This window comes from Lactuca serriola, chromosome 4, assembly GCF_051521515.1.
Source record: "Lactuca serriola cultivar US96UC23 chromosome 4, Lser_US96UC23_V15, whole genome shotgun sequence".
Lineage (NCBI taxonomy): Eukaryota > Viridiplantae > Streptophyta > Magnoliopsida > Asterales > Asteraceae > Lactuca > Lactuca serriola.
The window spans coordinates 42,592,880-42,614,298 of NC_136411.1; the positions used below are offsets into that span (position 1 = coordinate 42,592,880).

A 21,419-nucleotide genomic window follows, 5' to 3' on the forward strand; every position below is an offset into this window, starting at 1 on the left:
ACAAAAATAAACAAAGTTACTGTGAATAAAGCGAAAATGTAATTACCAAATCAATTTTATTTTTTAGATCCGTTATAAAAAAAATGAAAACACAACCATGTAAAAAATAAAAACAAAGGATTAGCGACTAAGCGATGTAGTTGTGTTGATAATTTTATTGAATCAACTGTTTGTAACAAACCACACGAGCCAACCTTGTAAGTTTATCTTAATAAAAATATATAAAAAATTAACTTTATTACATAACTTGGTAAAAGATAATATAAGCTATTTACATTCATTAATCAGTTCTGCCCGTATCGTTGGTGAAGAGGAGAACACGGTGTTCAAGTTTCTTTGTCGGAAAAGAATGGAGGGTACTGGTGGAATTATTCATCAGGATAACCTTGCGTGATTCGAAGCTAGATTCTTCTGACCCATGAAATGAAAAGCTTAAAGCAAATCAATTCGTAATAAGACTGATTTTTCTTTGGTTTCACGCCGATTCTTCTGCAAAACCTCCGAGGCAAAGCATCGAACACATAGCGTGCTTCACATACAGCGCACTTCCGAGTTATGATATTACCTTTCGCGAAGCTAGGAACACTTGCTTTGAAAACGATTTGCAAACCAATCGCCAAACGTATCAAGAAAGAGGCTGGACGTCATCCTCAGTTCCGCCACGCCATCATCAACTTTGCCCAGGTTTTGTTGCCTGTTCCACGATTAAATTTCACTTTCCAAAATCATTGAATGTTATTTCAAAATATCTGTTACTCTGAGTTGGAAACTTTAGTTATCATGGTATTCTTTTGACCAAATTTTGTTTTTGGAAAGCGGGATCTAGTTTTTGTTTTTCAAGAACACCAATTTCAACTAAATTTAGTTCTAATCACATTTGAAACATGTATGCTAAAGCATAGGGAATGAAGTAGTGGAACCATGTTGTGACACCATTAAAGAGTTTTCTTTAAATTTGCTGATCTAATTTGTAAAGTCCTCTAATTCAGTTGTGAACGAAAGTTTTACTTTTGCGATTCTGAAAATAAGAACAACAAAAGTAGGGATTTCTTGATCAAAAGCTTTAGTTTAAAGATAATGTCCAATTGATCTTTGATCAAAAGCATTTCTTTTATAACTAATTAGTTCAATCTTGTATACTATACAGGCTAATCATCGTTTCAGAACAAAGTTGCAAAGACATATATATGGTCATGCAATAGATGCTGCAATTCGCCCTTTAAATGAGGAAAAAGCTGTCCAAGCTGCTGCAGATCTTCTTGGAGAACTCTTTGTGTTCACTGTAATTTTCATATCCTTACATACATACACACACACCCATCTAATTCATTTGATTGATGAAGATGTTTCACATTCATGATCCAATTTATGCAGGTTGCAGGAACTGCTGTTATCTTAGAGGTCCAAAGAAGCTCAAAATCAGAAGCTAGGAAGGAGGCACTTCGCAAACAAGAATTAGAGGTTAAAATTTATGTTCACTTTCTCTTAGAAATCGTGCAACTTTTCTTTCTCAAAGATTTAATAATCATCCTTGCTTCTGTTATCTTATAGACCCTGAGGCAACGTGATGAAGATCTTGCAAAGCAAATTGAGATGCTTAAGTACAAACTTGATGAGATTGAACAAGTTGCCAAACAACAAGGACTAGTTTTGAAATTTAGAAAGCCTCATTCGAATGAAGCTGGAAAAGCAAGTGAATCTGGGGTATTAATTTAGGTGTGTGCTAGAATTGAATGCCTTCATGGATAGATACAATGATAGAGGTAAGGTAAGGAACTAACTCTAGAAATGTTTATTACCCATTCTCCTTCAGTTAATAAGATCCTTGAGGGCTCTTAAATGGCGAAATATAATTGGGTAAAGAGTGTTTGAAGACATTTTCTTTAGATTTGAGTTGTAATATTATGTTTATTTTATTGTATTTGTAGTAAAGTTGTAATTAGGCTATGTATGCGTGTAATAAAACTATAAAACGACTATAAAAGTATAAACATTCTTTTGAAAGATAAATGATCCAGTAGTTTGATTTTTAACTTCAGTGTCCTTTAAATTTAGTTTCACTACACTTTCGATCTGTGGGGGTTTAATTTAACAGAACATTTTTGTAAATTTGTTATGAGACAGTTATGAAAGGTAGGAAAATTTATGTAATTTTGCTTTTGGTAGGATTATAATAGGAACTTGGGTCAATCCCCTAGTTCCCTTCCTGCAATTTGAGCTACAGGGAGACTCCAAGAAAACCTCACGGTATTTTTATTAATGCATAAAAAGCTAAACAAACTACGGAGCACCTTCAATAGTGTCATGCTAATTGACAGCAACAAAAACTATACAGATAACTATTAACTATTACTTATCCAAACTAATTCTATTTAGATATATCCTAAACTACCCCTTATCATTCACGACTCCAATTCCCTACCTAATCCTCCTTCGATAAACCTTACCAAACCGTTGGGTCATAACATTACTCCCCTCCCAAACCAAAACCTTGTCCTCAAGGTTGAATTCAGGGAACCGCTTAGCCAGAGTTGCAAAATGCTCCCACATGGCCTCATACTCCGGTAAATCCTTCCAACGTATCAATACCTCTTTCCCAGCCGCCCCTTTGCGTAACCCCCTCCACCTGACCAGGTTGCAATAAAACTTCCATGTCCTCTGTTAAAGTAGCTGGCAGACATGCCGTGTCTATTCGTTCCCTGATACCTTTCCTTAACTGAGAAACATGAAACACATCGTGAATACGAGATGCCTCAGGCAATTCCAACTGATATGCCACTTGCCCTATTTTCTCCCTTATGCGGAAAGGACCAAAATACCGAGATGCCAACTTCTCATTTCGCCTTTTCACTACCGTCTGTTATCGATAAGGTTTAAGCTTCAAATACACATTATCATCCACGTCAAAATGCAATTCCCTCCTATGTCTATATGCTTGTAACTTCATAGCTTGTTGCGCTTTCGTCAAGTATCCCCGCAATTCTTGGAGAATCCGATCTCGTTCTTCCAAATATTGATCTTGATCCACGGACCCTACTGGAGACCCGTTTTGCCCATAAAATAACAAATGTGGAGGATCCCGCCCATACAAAACTCTAAAGGGCGTTGTCTTAGTGGAGGTGTGAAAAGAAGTGTTATACCAGTACTCCGCCCAAGGTAGCCATGTTACCCATTTTCGAGGCAAATCCATCACGAAACATCGTAGATAAATCTCCAAACAACGATTCGCGACTTCCATCTGACCGTCTGTTTGCGGGTGGTAGGCCGTGCTTCGCTTCAGTGTGGTACCCTTTAGTTTGACCAATTCCTTCCAAAATTGAATTAATTTTTTTTTGTCTCGATCCGAGACACTAGACTCGGGAATTCCGTGAAGTCTAACGACTTCCTTAAAAACACATTAGCGATCGTAACTGTTGTATAGGGATGCTTGAGGGGTACAAAGTGACCATACTTGCTCAAACGATCAACCACTACAAAAATTACAGTGTATCCTTCCGATAGAGGAAGCCCATCAATGAAATCCATGGTCAGTTCAGACCACACCTTGTACGGTAACTCTAAAGGTTGTAACAACCCACCCGACGCAATGGTTGAGTACTTATGCCGCTGACGCATGTCGCATTCCGCCATCCTCCTTGCTACATCTCCTTTCATTCCTTTCCAATAGACCTCCCTCGCGAGCAGCTAATAAGTCTTTTGAAGATAACTGGTATCCAAGACGAGTCACTTGGTATCACCAGTCGCCCCTTAAACAACAATTGATTATGTACCAGCGTATAACCCGCCATTGTTTCACCACTTAAGAGTCGTTGTCGGATAGTGCTCAATTCTTCATTTTCTCCAACCTCCTTCCATAATCCCTCCCAATCGACGAGGCTCGTGGCTGCCAAGGTCGACAATTGTGGAGGTTCAACCCGTCTTGACAAAGCGTCCACCACATTCTTCTCCTTCCCTGGCCAATACTTCACCACAAATTTATAACCCAATAATCTTAATAACCACCTCTGGTGATCGTCGGTTACAGTCCTTTGCTCTAACAAATATTTCAGACTCCTTTGGTCTGTTCGTACCTTGAAACATCCTCCCAACAAATATGGACGCCACTTTTGTATTGCAAGTACAATCGCCATAAGCTCTCGCTCGTATAATAATTTCAACTGGGCCCTCGTTCCTAGAATATGGTTGAAATAAGCCAATGGTCTTCCCTCTTGTAACAACACCGCTCCCAAACCGTATCCCGATGCGTCGGTTTCCACCACGAACACCTTGTCAAAGTCGGGTAATGCAAGAACTGGGACTTCAGTCATTACCTTTTGTAATTTTCGGAATGCTTCTGTGGCTTCTTCCGTACACTTAAAGTTGTCCTTCTTAAGTTTCTCCGTTAACGGCCAAGTAGTCTTCCCATAATTTTTAACGAACTTATGGTAATAGCCCGTCAAACCTAAAAATCCCCGAAGCTCACGAAGCATTTTAGGTAAAGGCCACGTTAACATGGCCGCAACCTTAGTCGGGTCAGTCGCAACCCCTTCCTTTCACACTATATGGCCCAGATATTCGATCCGATTCTGAAAGAAAAAACATTTTTTTTTATTAGCATTCAACTGGTGAGCTCGCAAGATGTCCAAAACCTTCCCCAGGTGCAACGCGTGTTCAGGTTCCGTTTTACTGTAAATTAGTATGTCGTCGAAAAATACCAACACGAAGTGTCGCAGGAACGAATGAAAGATTATATTCATTAGAGACTGAAAAGTAGCATGTGCATTAGTCAACCTGAAAGGCATTACTAGAAATTCGTAATGACCTTAATGGGTCCTAAAAGCTATTTTCGGAATATCTCCCGCCTTCATACAAATCTAGTGATAACCGGCCTTCAAATCAATTTTTGAAAATACGGTAGCCGCGTGTAACTCATCCAACAACTCATTAATCACCGAAATCGGAAATTTATCTAACACCACGACTTTGTTTAGTGCACGATAATCTACACAAAACCGCCAACTCCTGTCCTTTTTCTTTACGAGTAACATAGGACTCGAAAACGGGCTAGTACTAGCCTGAATAATTCCAGCACTAAGCATCTCCCCCACGAGTTTTTCAATTTCATTTTTTTGGGCATGCAGATAACGATACGGCCGCACACTTACTGGTGGAGTTACTTCTTGGAGAGTTATGTCATGCTCGTGGCTATAGTTCGGTGGTAGACCACTAGGCATGTTAAACACATCCAAGTAGGCATCAAGAATCGCTTGAATCGCAGGCGGTACCTCGGGGGGTTCGTTAGTATCAACCTTGGAAGCCAACTATACCAAGAAACCTTCCACCTCTTGCTGCAACATTTTACAAAAAGTCTTACATAAAGCCAAGGATTTCGATAGGGTTGGGTCACCTATAATCGTCACAAGCCGACCTCCATCCCAGAACTGCATGCGTAGTTCTTCCCAATTGACGGTCATGTCCCCTACAGTTCGCAGCCACTATATACCCAATATGATATCAGACCCCCAACATCAAATGGAAGGAAATCTCCCACCACCTGCACTTCTGGTAGATTGAGAAGTACACCCTTACACATTCATTGACTTCTAACCATCAACCCGTTGCCTAGCTTGACCCCTACTGTTCCCTCTCCTACTACATCAACCCCCAAGAGGCGTATGATTCGTGTTGAAAAAAAATTATGTGTAGCACCACTATCGATCAAAACAATCACCTCTAGTCCTCCAACATCACCTTTTACTTTCATCTTCCTAGGAGGTGTCAACCCGCTGACCGCATTGAGTGAAACCTTCGCCATATCAAAGCGGGCATGCTCGAAGTCAGATCTCCCGTCAACTTCCTCGTCCACAATAAGGACATGAAACATCTTGTTAGGGGACCTGTGCCCTGGTGCAAACTTGCCATCACACCTAAAACATAACCATGTGCTTGTTTCTCCGCTAGCTCCGTTTGAGTAAGACGTTTAAACGCACCTGGTCCACTAGCCTCCTGCTTAACTGAAGTTACTGATATGGTGGTGTTGTTTTTTGATATGAAATTTGTTCCCTGCTTTGGAGTTCCAAAACCAACCCTGCTTCAACTCAATCCCTTGGTCTGATTTTCGTTTATCTTGATAGCCATACAGATAGTCTGAGTCAAAGATTCTGGTTCGACTATTCGTACTGCTTCCCTCACATCTTCCTTCAATCCTTTAATAAATTTACTCTCTTGAATTGACTCCGGTACCTGCTCAAGCTGCCCCACAAAACCTTCATGTCACAACTAGCAAAATAGGGTTAAGATGTTGATCTTTGTACAAGACAATTTCCTCTATGTAACCTTTCAACATTATATCTAATGAAATTCAACTACAATGCTATTTAAGTTCCTACGTTCATACATTGTGATTCAAGCCGAAACAACCTCATGCAAGTCCAAAACTTGATCCAATAAGCCAAGTCCAATCAATTTTGGGCCTAGCCCAAGAATTCTCGACCCAAATCCCTTATTGGACCAAGACTCCTTTATTGGGCCCTATTGGGCCGATAACTTCTTCACTTGGTCTCATTGGGCCGAAAACCACTCTTTGAGCCCTAATGACTTCTATTGGACTTTCCATTGGGCCGAAAACCTCTCCTTGGGCCTTAGTAGGCTGAAAACTTTTCCTTGAAATCTTATTGGGCCATGTTAGGCCGAAAACTCATTTTTCTTGGGCTAACTTTGGACCAAAAACTCATATTGGGCCGAACATTTTATTGCGACAAATCAAAGCCCACTATTTTGGGCCATCCTTGGGCTGAGAAGCCTCTTAGCTCGGTTGGTATATATATAAAAAAAAGGAAAAAAAGAAAACAAAGAGATAAGCTTGGATAATAGGCATGCCACCTCATAATTACATATCAAATGACAATGTGATTAACCCACAAATAACTAAGCAATGAGCAATTTTCCAACATGTTTCAAGGCTAATCTTTTTCCCTCCCTTCAATTAATTGGCCGATACACATACACACACACACTTCACAAATCTCATTCTTCCCCGCTAAACTCTCAAAAAAATCCTCCTTATTCTCTCAACATTTTCGAGCACCATCATCTTCAAAGATCGATCTTAGGCTTTCTTGGTAAGTTCTATTCTAAACTCAAGTGTTTTGGTTCATGTATATTTTGAGAACATCCCATTTTACACTCTTTTGTTGTATGTTAAACTCTTAGAAGCACCACACTTTTCGAGAATCTCACAAGAACACAAGCTAGGCTCGAAGTTCTTCTTCTTCTTCTTCTTCTTCTTCTTCTTTTACATCTCGAAAATCCTCAAGGTGAGCTTCATACCCCACTATTTTCATGATTTTCAAACTATTTGGGGGGGGGGATACAAGTCAAATCTCGTTTAACCAATGGATAATTGAATGTGCCAATGTGTAATGTGTTTAACCTTTGGGTATTTGCATGAACATGAAGTTTATCTTATGCAAATTCATAAAAATCATGAGAAATGTGTTTGTTAACATATATATTGCATGGAAACTTGTGGATATGGGTTATACACTCAAAAATAGCAAAAATGAGTGCTGTTTTCAAACATGTATAACCTAAACTCAAAAATCAGCTTTTAACAGAAAAGTTTTGGTCTATTTACGGACTGTTTTGACCATCTTAAACTTAATATTTTTCAAAAATGTTTAATATGAAAATATTTCATGTTTATGTCTTTCTAAGGACTACTTGCACGCGTTTCTACGGTTTTTCTACAATTTTTGGTGGTTTTTACAAAGCTACCTATAATTTCATAAATAATTTCGGACCAGTCTGTGAAGATGAATATTTTCACACTGGTTTGAGACCATTAAAAATTATAATAAAAATTATGAACAAGGTAGACTCAATTTCCAAACTCCCACTGGTTTGAGAAGATGAATATTTTCACACTGGTTTGAGACCATTAAAAATTATAATAAAAATTATGAACAAGGTAGACTCAATTTCCAAACTCCTAGAGTTTACGGATCCAAATTTCGACTTACGATGATTTTTCTATAATTTTTCTAAAAACAGGGACAGAAAAGTCAAAAACTAGAAATTGTCTTTAACATATTAAAGGTGCTTATACTTGTGTTAGATGTAAGTTTATATGATTTACACTTTTAAAACATTTAGACATGTTAAATTATATGTATTTATATGTATAGTTATATAAATTTTCTTGACAAACAAACATAATAAACTATAATCGGTATAGTTTGGAGGTCACAAACCACACTTTTGAAAGGACACATAATTATTTAAAGGCGTAATTATCTTATTTGCAAGTAAAACGGGGTCATAGTTCACGTAAAATCTGTTAAGGATCTTGTGAGACACTCCTTCACCATACCTACCTAGCGTACACTGTAAGTCATGTAGTTATAACCAAAGTCTCCTGGAGGGAGAGCGGGGTAATTGTGTATAAATCTATACGGGGTTGAGACCCCAACACCTGAGTTGTTCGCTACAACTAGACGGGCCAGTCTAGGGTGACAAATATCTTGTTAGAAACCGACGCCTGAAGAACGTCAAGACAATCGCTTTAGTCGCATTAGCATGGTTGTAACGACTCACATAGGGATTAACAACACTATTTTGGTTTACAGAAGCTTACACTTCATCGGTGCTATTAAACTATAAAACTGAAATTCATTTTTCAAGTATTCAGTCACTTACACTTTAGGTCTTAGGCTTTAAGACTACAATTTCTCATACATCAGAAAATATGGGATTTTCTAGGAACACACTCCTTACAATCGCAAACAAAAGTAAAACCAAGGTTTTTCAGAAACCGTAAACTATTTTTTGTATGATATTCACTCCCATCGGGGTCTTAGGGTTTTTGAGACCATAATTCATTTTTTTTAGAAAATACTACATCTCTAGAGGTATACATTATTGCTTTACAAGGAAAAGATACAACATAATTACTTTCGATTTCAGTTCATACAAATGAAAATATTGGATTTTCTGGGAACACACTTTTTACATATATAAACAAAAGAAAACAAAGGACATGCATGCATATATTAAAGGTTTTAGAACGAGACTTAAAAACTAATTTTTATAGAAAATATCGGATTTTTCTGAAAGTACTACGAGAACTATTCTAAACAAGTGCAAAACCATTTTTATACAAAAATGCTTATGAACTCCCCAACTTTTTAGTTGACGCTTTTCAAAACGACTTGTATTCTCAGGGATCCAGTAACAGGTAATCAGCTCTGCTACGAGATCAAATGGTGCAACCTTATGAAATTCTACATTTTGTCACTTTAGTGTAATTGATGAACAAATACAATATGTAAACAATTTAAGTTGGTATTTTCAATGTATGTCACTTGTAATGCTATGTTTCATTCATATTCAAGTGTTATGATATTGTACAATGACGTCCTCCGCCCTTAAACATTTTCGTCGTTCCGGTTTGGGGGTTGTGACACTTCAAACCTGTCCACGTATTCTCAGACTGATCCCGCCTGTTAAATATCCAAGAATTGCTCTTGGACGCTACCTTCCTGAGACTCTTGGAAGCGATCCAACAATTTACGTTTGAATCTTCCCTGTGAGCGAATCGGTCGTTTGGCATCATTCCACCTGAACCGGGTTAACGGATCTCCTTCCAAACAAATAGCCACTGCACATAACCGATCCTTCTTACTAAACTTATGAATTTCGAAGTACCTTTCTACCTTGTAAATCCATCCATGAACATCCTCCCCACTGAAAACCGGAGCCTTCAATTTCCGGAAATCGAGCAACGGGTCCCGCCTCCAATGCCTCTTTTTGGAATGCTTGGAAACGTTAGATTGTATACTCTTATCAGAATCGCTGGAGTCTTCTTCCTCGTCCCCTTCATCGTCCCCCGAACTGGAAGACAAACTATAGTTAGTCTTTCTTCCCTTCTTTCATGGTTTCTTGATTGCCAGAGTTAGATCCGAAACCGCCTTGATGAGTTCTTGCATTTGTACTGCCTCCTCTACCCTGTGCGCTTCAGTTGAATCAAGCACTTGGTTGACAGTCTTTTCCAGTGCAACCATTCGTTCGGTATTAGTGCCTTTCCCTTCAAGTTTTTCCATCATCAGGACCTGTGTGGGCTCTGATACCAAATAATGGGAACTTGGGTCAATCCCTTAGTTCCCTTCCTGCAATTCGAGCTACAGGGAGACTCCAAGAAAACCTTAAATAGTGTCCTGCTAATTGACAACAACAAAAACTAAACAAATAACTATTAACTATTACTTATCCAAACTAATTCTATTTAGATATATCCTAAACTACCCCTTATCATTATCGACTCCAATTCCCTACCTAATCCTCTTTCAATAAACCTTACTGGATCGTTGGGTCATAACATACTATTTCAGTAATTTTGTGAAAAGCAGAGAAGATTTCTATAACTTTGCAAAACTAAGGACCATTTATATGAATTTGCTTAAGGCAGGGACCATATTTTTAACTTTATGAAGCATAGGAACAATTTCTGTAAATTTGTTATTAGAAAAGGACCATTTATGTAACTTTTAAAACATATGGACCATTCATGTAAAAATAATTCTGCACATGGACCTATTATCTAAATTACAGGGACCGTTTTGGTAGTTAGTTTTATATGTAGGGACTATTACTGTATTTTTGTTATTAAAACAAGGACCATGTTATACGTTTGAAGGACCATTTTTGTAGAGTATTTCTTTTGCAGGGACTGTTTGGATAAATATCCCAACAAATATAAAAAGTTATAGTATTGACTATTGACCGTATGTCGTTATCTTTGTTTTCTTTTCTCCAACTCTTTCATCTTCATCCTCAAAAAAAATCGTAAACTCAAAACAAATCCAACCAAGACCGAAAATCAATCTTAAAATTAAACAACAAAAACTGAAAATCAAAATCAATACTGAAACACATAAAACGCATCAAAATTTAAACTCAAAATCAAATACATGCCAGGAATGCACGATGGACCAATCTCATGGCGTCAATGGTGTGGGAGAGCTTATGAACATATTTTCCTCTTGAATTCCTTTTTTCTTCATATCTTTCGTAGCATTTTTTTGCTTGTAACTATGCTGCTTGAATCTCAAACTTGAGACAAGCGTATTGGACATCTAAACTTAATATATACTCCATTTACTAAGTTACAACCAAAACCACTGGTAAAAGATTTATAAAATTTTATTAAGCTAATAAGATAAAAGTTTTGTTTAGATTATTTTATTGATTATTTAAAATTAACATATATTTTTAGTTGAATATCCAATATAGACATTTAATATAATATAAATTAATTACGTAGTTGGTTAGTAGTATCATTTTAAAGCTTACCAAATTAAACAATTTATAATCAGATGTTCAAAAATAATGATAAGTAACTTATCAATTCCAAAATAAACTGGAACCGAAATAAATGCTACATAAACTGAAGAATAAAATAACCGGAAATTAAAAGGAATGAAGGGTATTAGAGTACAATTACATTTGAGGAAAAACGATGTGGAGTGTGGACAATTGAATTTTTTTTATTAAGATTAGATTAGATTAGATTTAATGTAATATGGTTTGTTAGGAAATAAAAAATTGCGTTCTTTTGAGAATATTCAATTTGTATGCAGTTCATGTAAACTAAGCAAAAGTAAAGCTGTCATTTCCCTCGTATGGCCAATGAATTTCAACCTTTTGATTTACTTATCATGCTAGTTACCGATGCCTTCTTTACCTTTATGAACGGTTCCACCTGTTTCATGTGAATTTATTTCATGTATTTAAACAGGATGGTGTAACTAGGTTTGTTTCGTTATTCGGATAAAACTGAATTATTCAATTGAACAATTTGGATTTGAGTATTTGGTTCGGATATTCAGATTTTTGGATTGGTTTTCAACAAAACTGAATTGTTATTTTGGATTGGTTTATAAAATAAGAACAGAATAGTCCAAAAAAACCGAATAAACATTTATTATTTATCTATTTATAATATATATGTATAATTATTTATTAATTTTGTAATTTATTTTTTTTAAATAGGTTCAAAACGTTTCACCCAATAAAAAAACATTAATATGCATTTTCTCTCGAAAGTTTTATATCTATAAAATATTTAACTATAATATATCTTCTTATTAGTTGTTTATAAATTTCAAATCACAACTGAATTATTTGTTTTTGCTTCTTGTGTAAAGTCGGGTAATGTTATAATTATATGTCGTTTTAAAATGTTTCGGTTTTTGAAAACCGAATTATAAAAACCGATCCAACTGAATTGTAATTGGATCAGATTTGAATTTAGTTTGGACAATTCGGATCTAAGTTTTGAAGACCGAAATCAATTTGGATTTACTTGATTGGATCGGATCAAACCGTCTATCTAAACGAACACCCCAAGTTGTAAGTCATAGTTTCTTATATTTAAGTATTTTATAAGTAAGATTTATATATATATATATATATATATATATATATATATATATATATATATATATATATATATATATATATATATATAATCTTTGGTTTACCCAACCTTTGTCATATAGAGTGGGTTGCTATATATTTGTAAATTAATACACTTGAATCACTTATATCATAATCAATAAGAATGTTGGAATGAATCATTGAGTTGAGCTAGTTTGTCATACAACACATTATCACTACTTTGCTCAAAGACATTCTTGTAACATCCCAAATTTCAAGCTAAAATCTTCATTTAAAATCGGATTAACATTCAAATGTCATTCCTTGAAAACATATCATAACATTCATTTTCTTAAAATTCGTAAAGTTAAACCGTAGTTAAATTATAAAACTAGCAAAAATCGAAATAACAATATGACATCGGTGCCATGTACAGTCACGTTGTGCCTTTCTCTCTCACATCCGATGAACTTGAAAAATATTTAACATAACAACGTAAGCATAAAACTTAGTGAGTTCCCTGGTATACCACATATCCTATCATACATACAATAATACAAACAACAACTCTCGACTCTGGTGTCGATCCACTTGATCAACGACAACCAACAGCTCATGTGTCATCTAGTCATCAACAAAGACTAATGGCTCTCGTGTTGTCTAGTCATCAACGATAATAGGCTCTCAACCATCATACAACTATAGTCTCTCAACCATCATACAAAGATATGGAAGATACTACTAATATTGACGGTCGCCTTATGAATACATAATCATACACAGTTACAAAATAAGATAGACAGTCAAACATATGATCCTACCCAAATGCAATAAATCAAACAAGAACCATACAATAAGACCATATCAGAGTTCTAAGGCTATCTGATTTAAACTATGAACAAACCCTACATCATTCACTCAATGACCTACCAAAATTAGCAATACCCCATCCAAACATGATACTTAAAAGTACCATACAATTAAACAATTACATAAATAACAAATACTATTCTAATATAATAGCATAATCGTACCTTAACAATACTTATATCCTATAATACAAAGGATATGCAATGTCACATATAGTATAATAAGAAAACTCACCTAAGACTAGAAGTAGAAACTCAACAACAGTCTGCAAAACGGCTAACACAAACCACTTAAAACCAATCTGAGACTAGTCCTTAGTCAAATACGTAATTCCATCAAAGATTGATCAAAAGTCAAACTGGTTAAAAACTTAACGGTGAATGATCAAAGGTCAAAAGCTAGGCGCGGTGCGACCTTCACGTGATGCGATGCACATACAAAAAGACACAATAGTTGCTAAATGTATCCATATGATCGTCATGCTTGTTAGCTTAATGGACTCTTTCCTTAATTCCTTGACCCCTTTAGTCAAGAGCTATAACTCTCATATCAGAATCTTCCAAGTTGCTTAATGGATAAAGTTTCCAAATTTATCCATCCCATGACTTAATCAAATCCAAACACAAACCCTTACTCCTAAATGGTCCAACAATGCCAAGAACTTATGCATAGATCAAAGGGAGCCCATGGTTATACCTTTTCCGCCATTCTATGTAACAACCCGATTCCCAGGTATGATAATTTCTTATTAAAAAGACAAATTTTTCCTTGGAACTTGTTGAATTGATGGCCTCAACTCGACGTGTTGAAAGTTTTGTTGGATAAGGTGTCTAAGTTCATAACTATATCTGGTATGTACTTGACCCGACCCGGCATGGTCCATTTGGGTTGCATGGCATCATGCATTTGGATAGACTAAATGAGAGAAATAACACTTGTGGTTTATTAATATATTATAATTTCTAATATATTAATAGTATTATTTAATTAGTATTGATCAAGAATTAATTTGGAATTAATTAAGTGATCAAAAGATGACTAATATATAGTGGGCTGAAAGGCTCCATGGATTATCAAGTTAGGTTAAACCCATATGATGCTCCATGGGAGTTACAAACCCATGGGTTATGGAAATTGTCACACCCCGAAACCGATGGCGGAAACATTCCGGGGCGGAGGACGTCATGTAAAGTATCACAACCAATGTACATAGTAAGCATTGTAAACACAACCAATACATTACATAGGGATCATTACATTTGTTTAAAAGCAAAGTAATACATGTCTTTTAGATACATTAGTTTGAACAAAAGTAAAGACGTGACTTCTATATGCTCCGTCTTCTGCAAAAGAACGCGGGGTACCTGTCTAATGTTGACCTAAGAATATAAGCAGTTTTTAAAATATCAGCATAAAGCTGGTGAGTTCATAAGCGGTTTGTTTCTGAAAATGAACAAGTTTCCTTTAGTTTTCTGAAAAAGTTGTTATTCAAGAAAATCCCATATTTTCTTATATGTAAAGTTTAGTTATCCGTTTGTTACACGGTTTGGTTAAGAACAGTTATGTTATCCTAGGAAAAACCCTTATTTTCCTTAAAAGTTGATGGTTAGTTATCGGTTCGGAATGCAGTGTACTAGTATCTACCATACTTGTAGTATTAAGATAAGTATTCTGAAAGCCTGGTTATCCTTGGAAAGTACATTAATTTTAACACATATATAAAACTAATAAGTAAGTAGAAAAGTTTTCATAATCAAAATTGCGAGTTCCATAACCATACAATAGACTAGATAAGGCTCGGAACGGGTCCATTATCGTTTTATGACTTTTGTCACCCTTGGACCTTTCGGTCCGACTGTAGCTAGCAGCCAGGTGCGGGGTAGTCAATCCCGTATAGATCTATACACTCAAGTCACGTTCTCCCTCCAAGAGATTCTGGTTACAGGGTTAGTCCTACACTCTCGTATCTAGGGGGAGTATTATCAATGATATGGCCAAAGTTCTAAGTTTAATGTTATTAGTCCTTCACTCTCGTATCTAGGGGGAGTGTTATCAAGGACGTTTTTTTTAAGTTCTAAAGTTCATGCTTTTAACAGTAATGATATGGAAGATCAATTGTGAAATATAAGACATAACATTATATAATGAGTTTCACAAATAGTTTGACAATTTACTCTCCAAGTTAAACGGTTGGTTAATACGGTTTTCAGTGTTAAAAGCATACGAAATATGAAACATTTCAAATGAAATAACTAAGTTTGAGTACAAGATTTCCTTGTACTTTTGCTTGTATTCCCCCCTGAAAACATTGAAAAACACGGAAAAAGGTGTAGGGTATGAACTCACCAAACGAGAAGTGTGCCGATTAGGATGCTAAGTATTAGTTCGGGGCTTGAATACACGCGAGGTTCCTATGTAATATGAAGAGATACATAAATGTATCTAATTAGACTTTGAACTACTAATTAGATAAGAATATACACTCCGAGGCGCGAAAACACTTTATCTCAAGTGTTAGGAATGATCCGGGTTGCATCTAAGGGTGTGCAGGGCCTAAATAAGGAGTCTACTCTTCAATAGTAAACTCTTTGAGGAGTTTACGGTCCAAAGACCATGTCCCCATGAGTTTACGGCCGTAAACTCATGGGTGGTGTGTTCTTGGATGCTAAATGGTCTTACAACACTTGTGGGATGAGGCTAGGTTCAGTTCTAAGGCATGGGAAGTGAATTGATCAACATATGGACCATTTTAAGGAGTTTACGGTTGTAAACTAGGAGTTTACGGCCGTAAACTCTCATGTACCCTTTCTTAGTGTGTTTTGATGATCCTAGGTTAAGCACAAGTGGTTCTTGTCCAACGTACAAGCCATGGAAGAAAGTTAGGGCACCATTTGACCACTATAGAGGAGTTTACGGCCCAGGAACCATTCCTTGGGGGGTTTACGGCGGTAATATCCTAAGGGGGTGGTTTCTTTCATGTTTAAGGTCCCTAACACAATGGTGGTTGGTTCTAGACATTATTCCAAGGCTTAGGAGGTGTTTAAAGGGCATTTTAACACCTTAAAAGGTGTTTATGGTCCTTGAAGATGTGTTTACGGTCCAAGAATGTTCTTGGGCTGTAAACTCTTGTTTACTACCCAAATGATATGATTTTGGTGTTCAAAACTCATACATGCAAGTCCTTGAGCCATATCTAAGCACTAGAAGGGACTTGGAAGAGTTTTGGGGCTTCAAAACCCCATCTAAGGGAGTTCACGGTTTTGGGAGGTTCGTGGACCGTAAACACAAGTTTTTGATGCATTTGGATGGTTTAAACACGAATTTGCATGATAAACAAGCTTAGTAACAAGCTAGGATAGATTACTTACCAATTTGAAGCTTGAAAGGGGTGTTCTTGGATCAAACTCGAGTTTTAGAGAGAGAGAGAGTAGAGAGAGAAAGTTACGAGGTGGTGGTAAAAAGCTAAATTGAAGTTCACTCATCTTTTATATAAGGCTTGAGCTTGTGGCCCGATGGAAATCTACCCGATACTGACGTTAAACGAGGTTTATGGTCGTACACGATTTAGTTGTCGTAACCCGACGTAGTTATAATAAAAATTTTCCAAATAAATAACAAGGGTATTTTCACGTGTTTCTAATGGGTTCGGGTACTCATGAGGTCAGAATAAAAGTCTTAATTTAAATGACCTAATTAAAAATGTTAACGGAAAAATTGAACTACAAACGGGTTTTACTGACGGGAACGGGTTACCGTGACGGAATTTTTTTTTCGTGATTGTCACATTATCCCCCCGTTAGAGGGAATTTCGTCTCGAAATTTAGAATTAAGATACAAATCATATAATTGAAAAGAGATGCGAATATTTTTGTTTCATCGAGTCTTCGCGCTCCCAAGTGAACTCGGGTCCTTGCTTGGCATTCCAGTGAACCTTCACTTATCGGGATACGACTTTGTTTTCGTACGTTTGATCTCTCGATCCTTGATTTCAATTTGTTCTTCCACAAAGTTCAGACTTTCGTTGATCTCGATCTCATCAAGAGGAATCATGAGGGTTTCATCAGATAGACACTTCTTAAGATTAGAAACGTGGAAGACAGGATGGATGTTGTTAAGTTCTTGAGGTAGCCAAAGTTTATAGGCTACAGGACCGATCCTAGTGAGGATCTCGAAGGGTCCTATGTACCTCGGGTTAAGTTTTCTACGCTTTCCAAAGGGCGAGACCTTCAACAGGACACGGTCTCCAACCTGGAATTCTAAGGGTTTCCGTCGTTTATTGGCGTAATTCTTCCGTCTGTCTCGTGAAGCTTTCAATCGTTCTCGTATTTGAATGATCTTCTTGGTGGTTTCGCGGATGATTTCAGTACCAGCGACGGCACTGTCAGGGATTTGACTCTTGGCTAGCTGGGTGTCCCCTACCTCGACCCAACACAGAGGAGATCTGGACTTATGACCATAGAGGGCTTCGAACGGGGCAGCTTTGATACTGGTGTGGTAGCTGTCGTTATATGAGAACTCGATCAAAGGCAAATGGATGTCCCACGACTTTCCGAAATCAATGACACGTGCTCTCTGTAACATCCCGGATTATCAAGAGTAAAGTTGAAGGGTTAAAAGAGTAAATTGGAAAGGGTAACTCGGCGAGTCCACGAGTGGACTCGGCGAGTAGGGTCGCGATTTTGGTCGCGTGTTAAGTGGCCGACTCGGCGAGTCGGCGGCTGGACTCGGCGAGTAGGCGCTGAGTGGAGAAAACCCTAATTTCGGAGGATGAGCCCTATATAAAGGACATTATACCCTCTCCCCAGCCTCCTTACCTTCCCTTAAGTCCAGAAAACCCTAGAAACGCGATTGTGAAGGATTGGAGTGCAATTGAACCTTGGAAAAGAGATTTGGAGGAAGATCTTGGAGAGTTAGGAGGCTTGGAGCAAGGGGCTTTGCTTAGATTCGGATTTATCTGTTGTTGGGGCTTCCTTTTGAGGTATAATCTCATTCTTAGGCTGTTACTCTTCTAGATCCATTATTCTTGGAATGTATGGGAGGTTTAGCTTGTGGTATCTTGAGTTTGAAGAGTAGATCTGAGGTTGCTACCTCATATCTAGAGTGGAGGAGGTCTAAAGTGCGTTAAAGTCCCTGTTCTTGAGTGGTTAGTGAAGCCATCATGTCCCAAACCCTAGCCCTAAAGTGTAAAATGCCTAGATCTCTTTGGATTCACGTAAAGTTTGCCACTTTACGTGATTGATGGGTTGTAGGAGGCTAGATCTATGTTTTGGATCAATTGCATGGCCTGGAAGGTTCTGTTTGGAATGAGATCTAGAGGCACTCGGCGAGTCACAAAGGTGTACTCGGTGAGTTGCTTGAAGATGGTCTGGAACTCGGCGAGTTGGAAGAACAACTCGGCGAGTAGGTTGAAGATAGCCTTAGACTCGGCGAGTCTGTTGTTGGACTCGACGAGTCTGGTCGTGAGGTCCAAGTTTCTTCTGGTTGAGCTGTGACTCGGCGAGTCAAGGGATGAATCGGTGAGTCGAGTGAGGAAGGACATAGAGTTGCTGAACTCAGCGAGTCTTGGGGTGACTCGGCGAGTTAAGTCGCAGATGGGGGAGATTCTGTGTATGTGGACTCGGCGAGTCATTGGGATGACTCGGCGAGTAGAGTCAGTCAGGGGTTGGCTTTGGCCAAGGGTTGACCAGTTATTTTCCAGGGGCATTTTGGTAATTGCTGAATATTGTTTTGAGTTCAGTGTCTTGGTGTTGGCCAGTGTTGGACATCGTATCAGTGGTTGGAGTAGCTTGGGTTTATCTGTTCAGTCGGCAATTTGGAGGTGAGTTATCCTCACTATATCAACAGGGTCTAAGGCACCAAGGCCGTCCCTTTATCGGATTGAGATCCGGGTATTTGTTGTTATGATATTGCTTTGATATGTTGCATCCTGGTAGCTAGGATGGTATATGTTAGAGACCTGGTTGAGGTCGGTATCCTGAGATGTAGGGTGATGCTATGCTAGTGACCGGTTAGGTCGGTATCCTGGTTAGGATGATGATATGTTATGTGATCTGTTTGATCGGTTTGTTAACTGTGAATTGTTATATGATTGTATGTTTATGTGCACATGGTTGTTTGGACTGGAGTTGGGTTGAGGCGGGCCCTGCTTTGTGCTGTAGGCCAAGATACGCAGGGCGGACCGGTTGTCCCGAAGGCCCAGCGGGCGGTCCGGATAGGTTGTAGGCCCCAAGAGGGTGGACCAGACGTGCCGAGGCTCGGAGAGTGGACCAGGCCGACTGAAGGCCCGGTGCGGGCGGACCAGTCATACTGTAGAATCAGAGAGTGGACCAGGTGGATTGAAGGCCCGATGCGGGTGAACCAATCACACTGTAGACTCGATGTATATGGCTAGACTCGGAGGGTGGACCAGGTGGACTGTTGGCTGGTGCGGCGGACCAGTCACACAGTAGACCCGAAGTGCATGGTTGTTCTGTGATCGGATATGATATGGCATGTTATGCGTGTATGGTATATGTGGTTGGTATTTTGGGGATATCTCACAAAGCTTTCGGGCTTACAGTTGTGGTTTTATGTTTTTCAGGTTCTTCAGGAGACCGTGGCAAGGCAAAGGCGTGATCGTACCGCTCCTCATGTTTACGATGTGATGTGATTCTGGGGAGTACTTTAATTTAATTGTATTGAAAACCTTTTTGTAATAATTTAATGAAATCGGGTTGTTTTTGAAAAGTTTAAATTGGTTGGAATTTTTCGGTTGTTACAAGTTGGTATCAGAGCCTTGGTTTGAGTGAATTGGAGGAACACTCGTGTGACTCCAGTCTCAAATCGAGGAGGGTTTTCAAAAGAGAATTTAAAATGGTTTTCAAAATTAGTAAAAGGAGGACGCGGATGTACGATCAGCCGGAGCCAGTAAGTAACCCCAAAATACCATACACGATATTTGTTTTTGAGCATTGTTAGAACAACATGCTAGTGCTAGGCTAGGGATCTTCAGGATTTCATGATAATGTTGCCTGATTTATGATGCCTGTTAGCCTAGGGTTTCCTTGTGGGAGATTTCCGGTGTTCCTCTAGTAGTGAGGGTTGAGCGCTTGTTTTGTATGTTTTCACTAGGGTGTTGTGGTAGTACTTCATACAAATATGGGTAGGTGTGGAAGGTAGTATGGGCCCGTACTACTGAAAGCACAGGACACATACGCGTATCAGGGAAACCATGACCTCTAGGGTTGGGTTGAGAGTTGGTTCCCGGGTTAGTGGGAAGTGTCTGAGATTTTGTGGTGTTTCTCAGTATGGAGATTCCGAGTCATGCTGGGAGTGGATCCGGGTCAGGATCGGGAGCAGGAGAGGGAGTTCCGGGCGGGTCAGTACCGCTCGAGGTTATTGGTCAGATGAGCACGTGCGAGTTGGATGCGAGGATTCGTGAGATCCTGCATGATGAGGTTGCTGCGTTGTTCCGGGCCGAGTTGCCGGAACTGTTTGGGTCGATCAAGACCGCCATGGATGAGTATTTTGATGAGCGCTATGCATCTCTCACAGAGACGGATGCCGCGGCGGCTACAGCGGCTGTAGCAGCAGCAGGGGGAGGAGCTGGTCGGGGTTTTCAGTATCGGGACTTCGATAATACGAAGCCTCCCACCTTTGATGGAGTTTAGGACCTGATTGTTGCTATGAGATGGTTATCGGACATGGATGGGTGTTTCTTCACGTGTTCATGCCCTGCTGATCAGAAGGTGAGGTGTGCTTTGAACCTGTTGAGGCTCGGGGCGAAGGATTGGTGGAGATTGACCACGGGGTCATATTCGGATGCGCAGAGGGCTGCGGTTTCATGAGATCAGTTCAGAGAGATGTTCAGCACTCGTTATGTTCCGCGGTTTGAGAGAGAGAGATTTGCTCAGGAGTTCCTTGAGCTGAAGCAGGGTTCGAAGTCGGTGACTGAGATCACCAGGATGTTCAGTGAGAGGGCGATGTTCTGCCCTGAGTTCGCTTCGGAGCAGGCTCAGATGTCTCGATATCTGAGCATGCTCAAGAGGGATATCAGACAGTTTGTGTCTACGCAGAGGTGCGAGACTTTGTTGGAGTTGTAGGAGGCCGCCAGGCGGCGTGAGTTAGAGATTGAGTTGCAGTTGCGTGAGCTGAGG

The 21,419-nt window shown here is 38.8% G+C and overlaps 1 protein-coding gene across 1 annotated transcript; it reads left to right on the forward strand.

The window, feature by feature from the left end:
* The first annotated feature begins 291 nt into the window (after positions 1 to 291).
* On the forward strand, positions 292 to 2,038 carry LOC145101407 (uncharacterized). The gene is made up of 4 exons (XM_079038597.1): positions 292 to 684; positions 1,148 to 1,282; positions 1,375 to 1,461; positions 1,552 to 2,038. The coding sequence occupies exons 1-4, from the start codon at positions 556 to 558 to the stop codon at positions 1,714 to 1,716; spliced, it is 516 nt and encodes a 171-aa protein (XP_078894723.1). The 5' UTR covers positions 292 to 555; the 3' UTR covers positions 1,717 to 2,038.
* Positions 2,039 to 21,419: the final 19,381 nt, after the last annotated feature.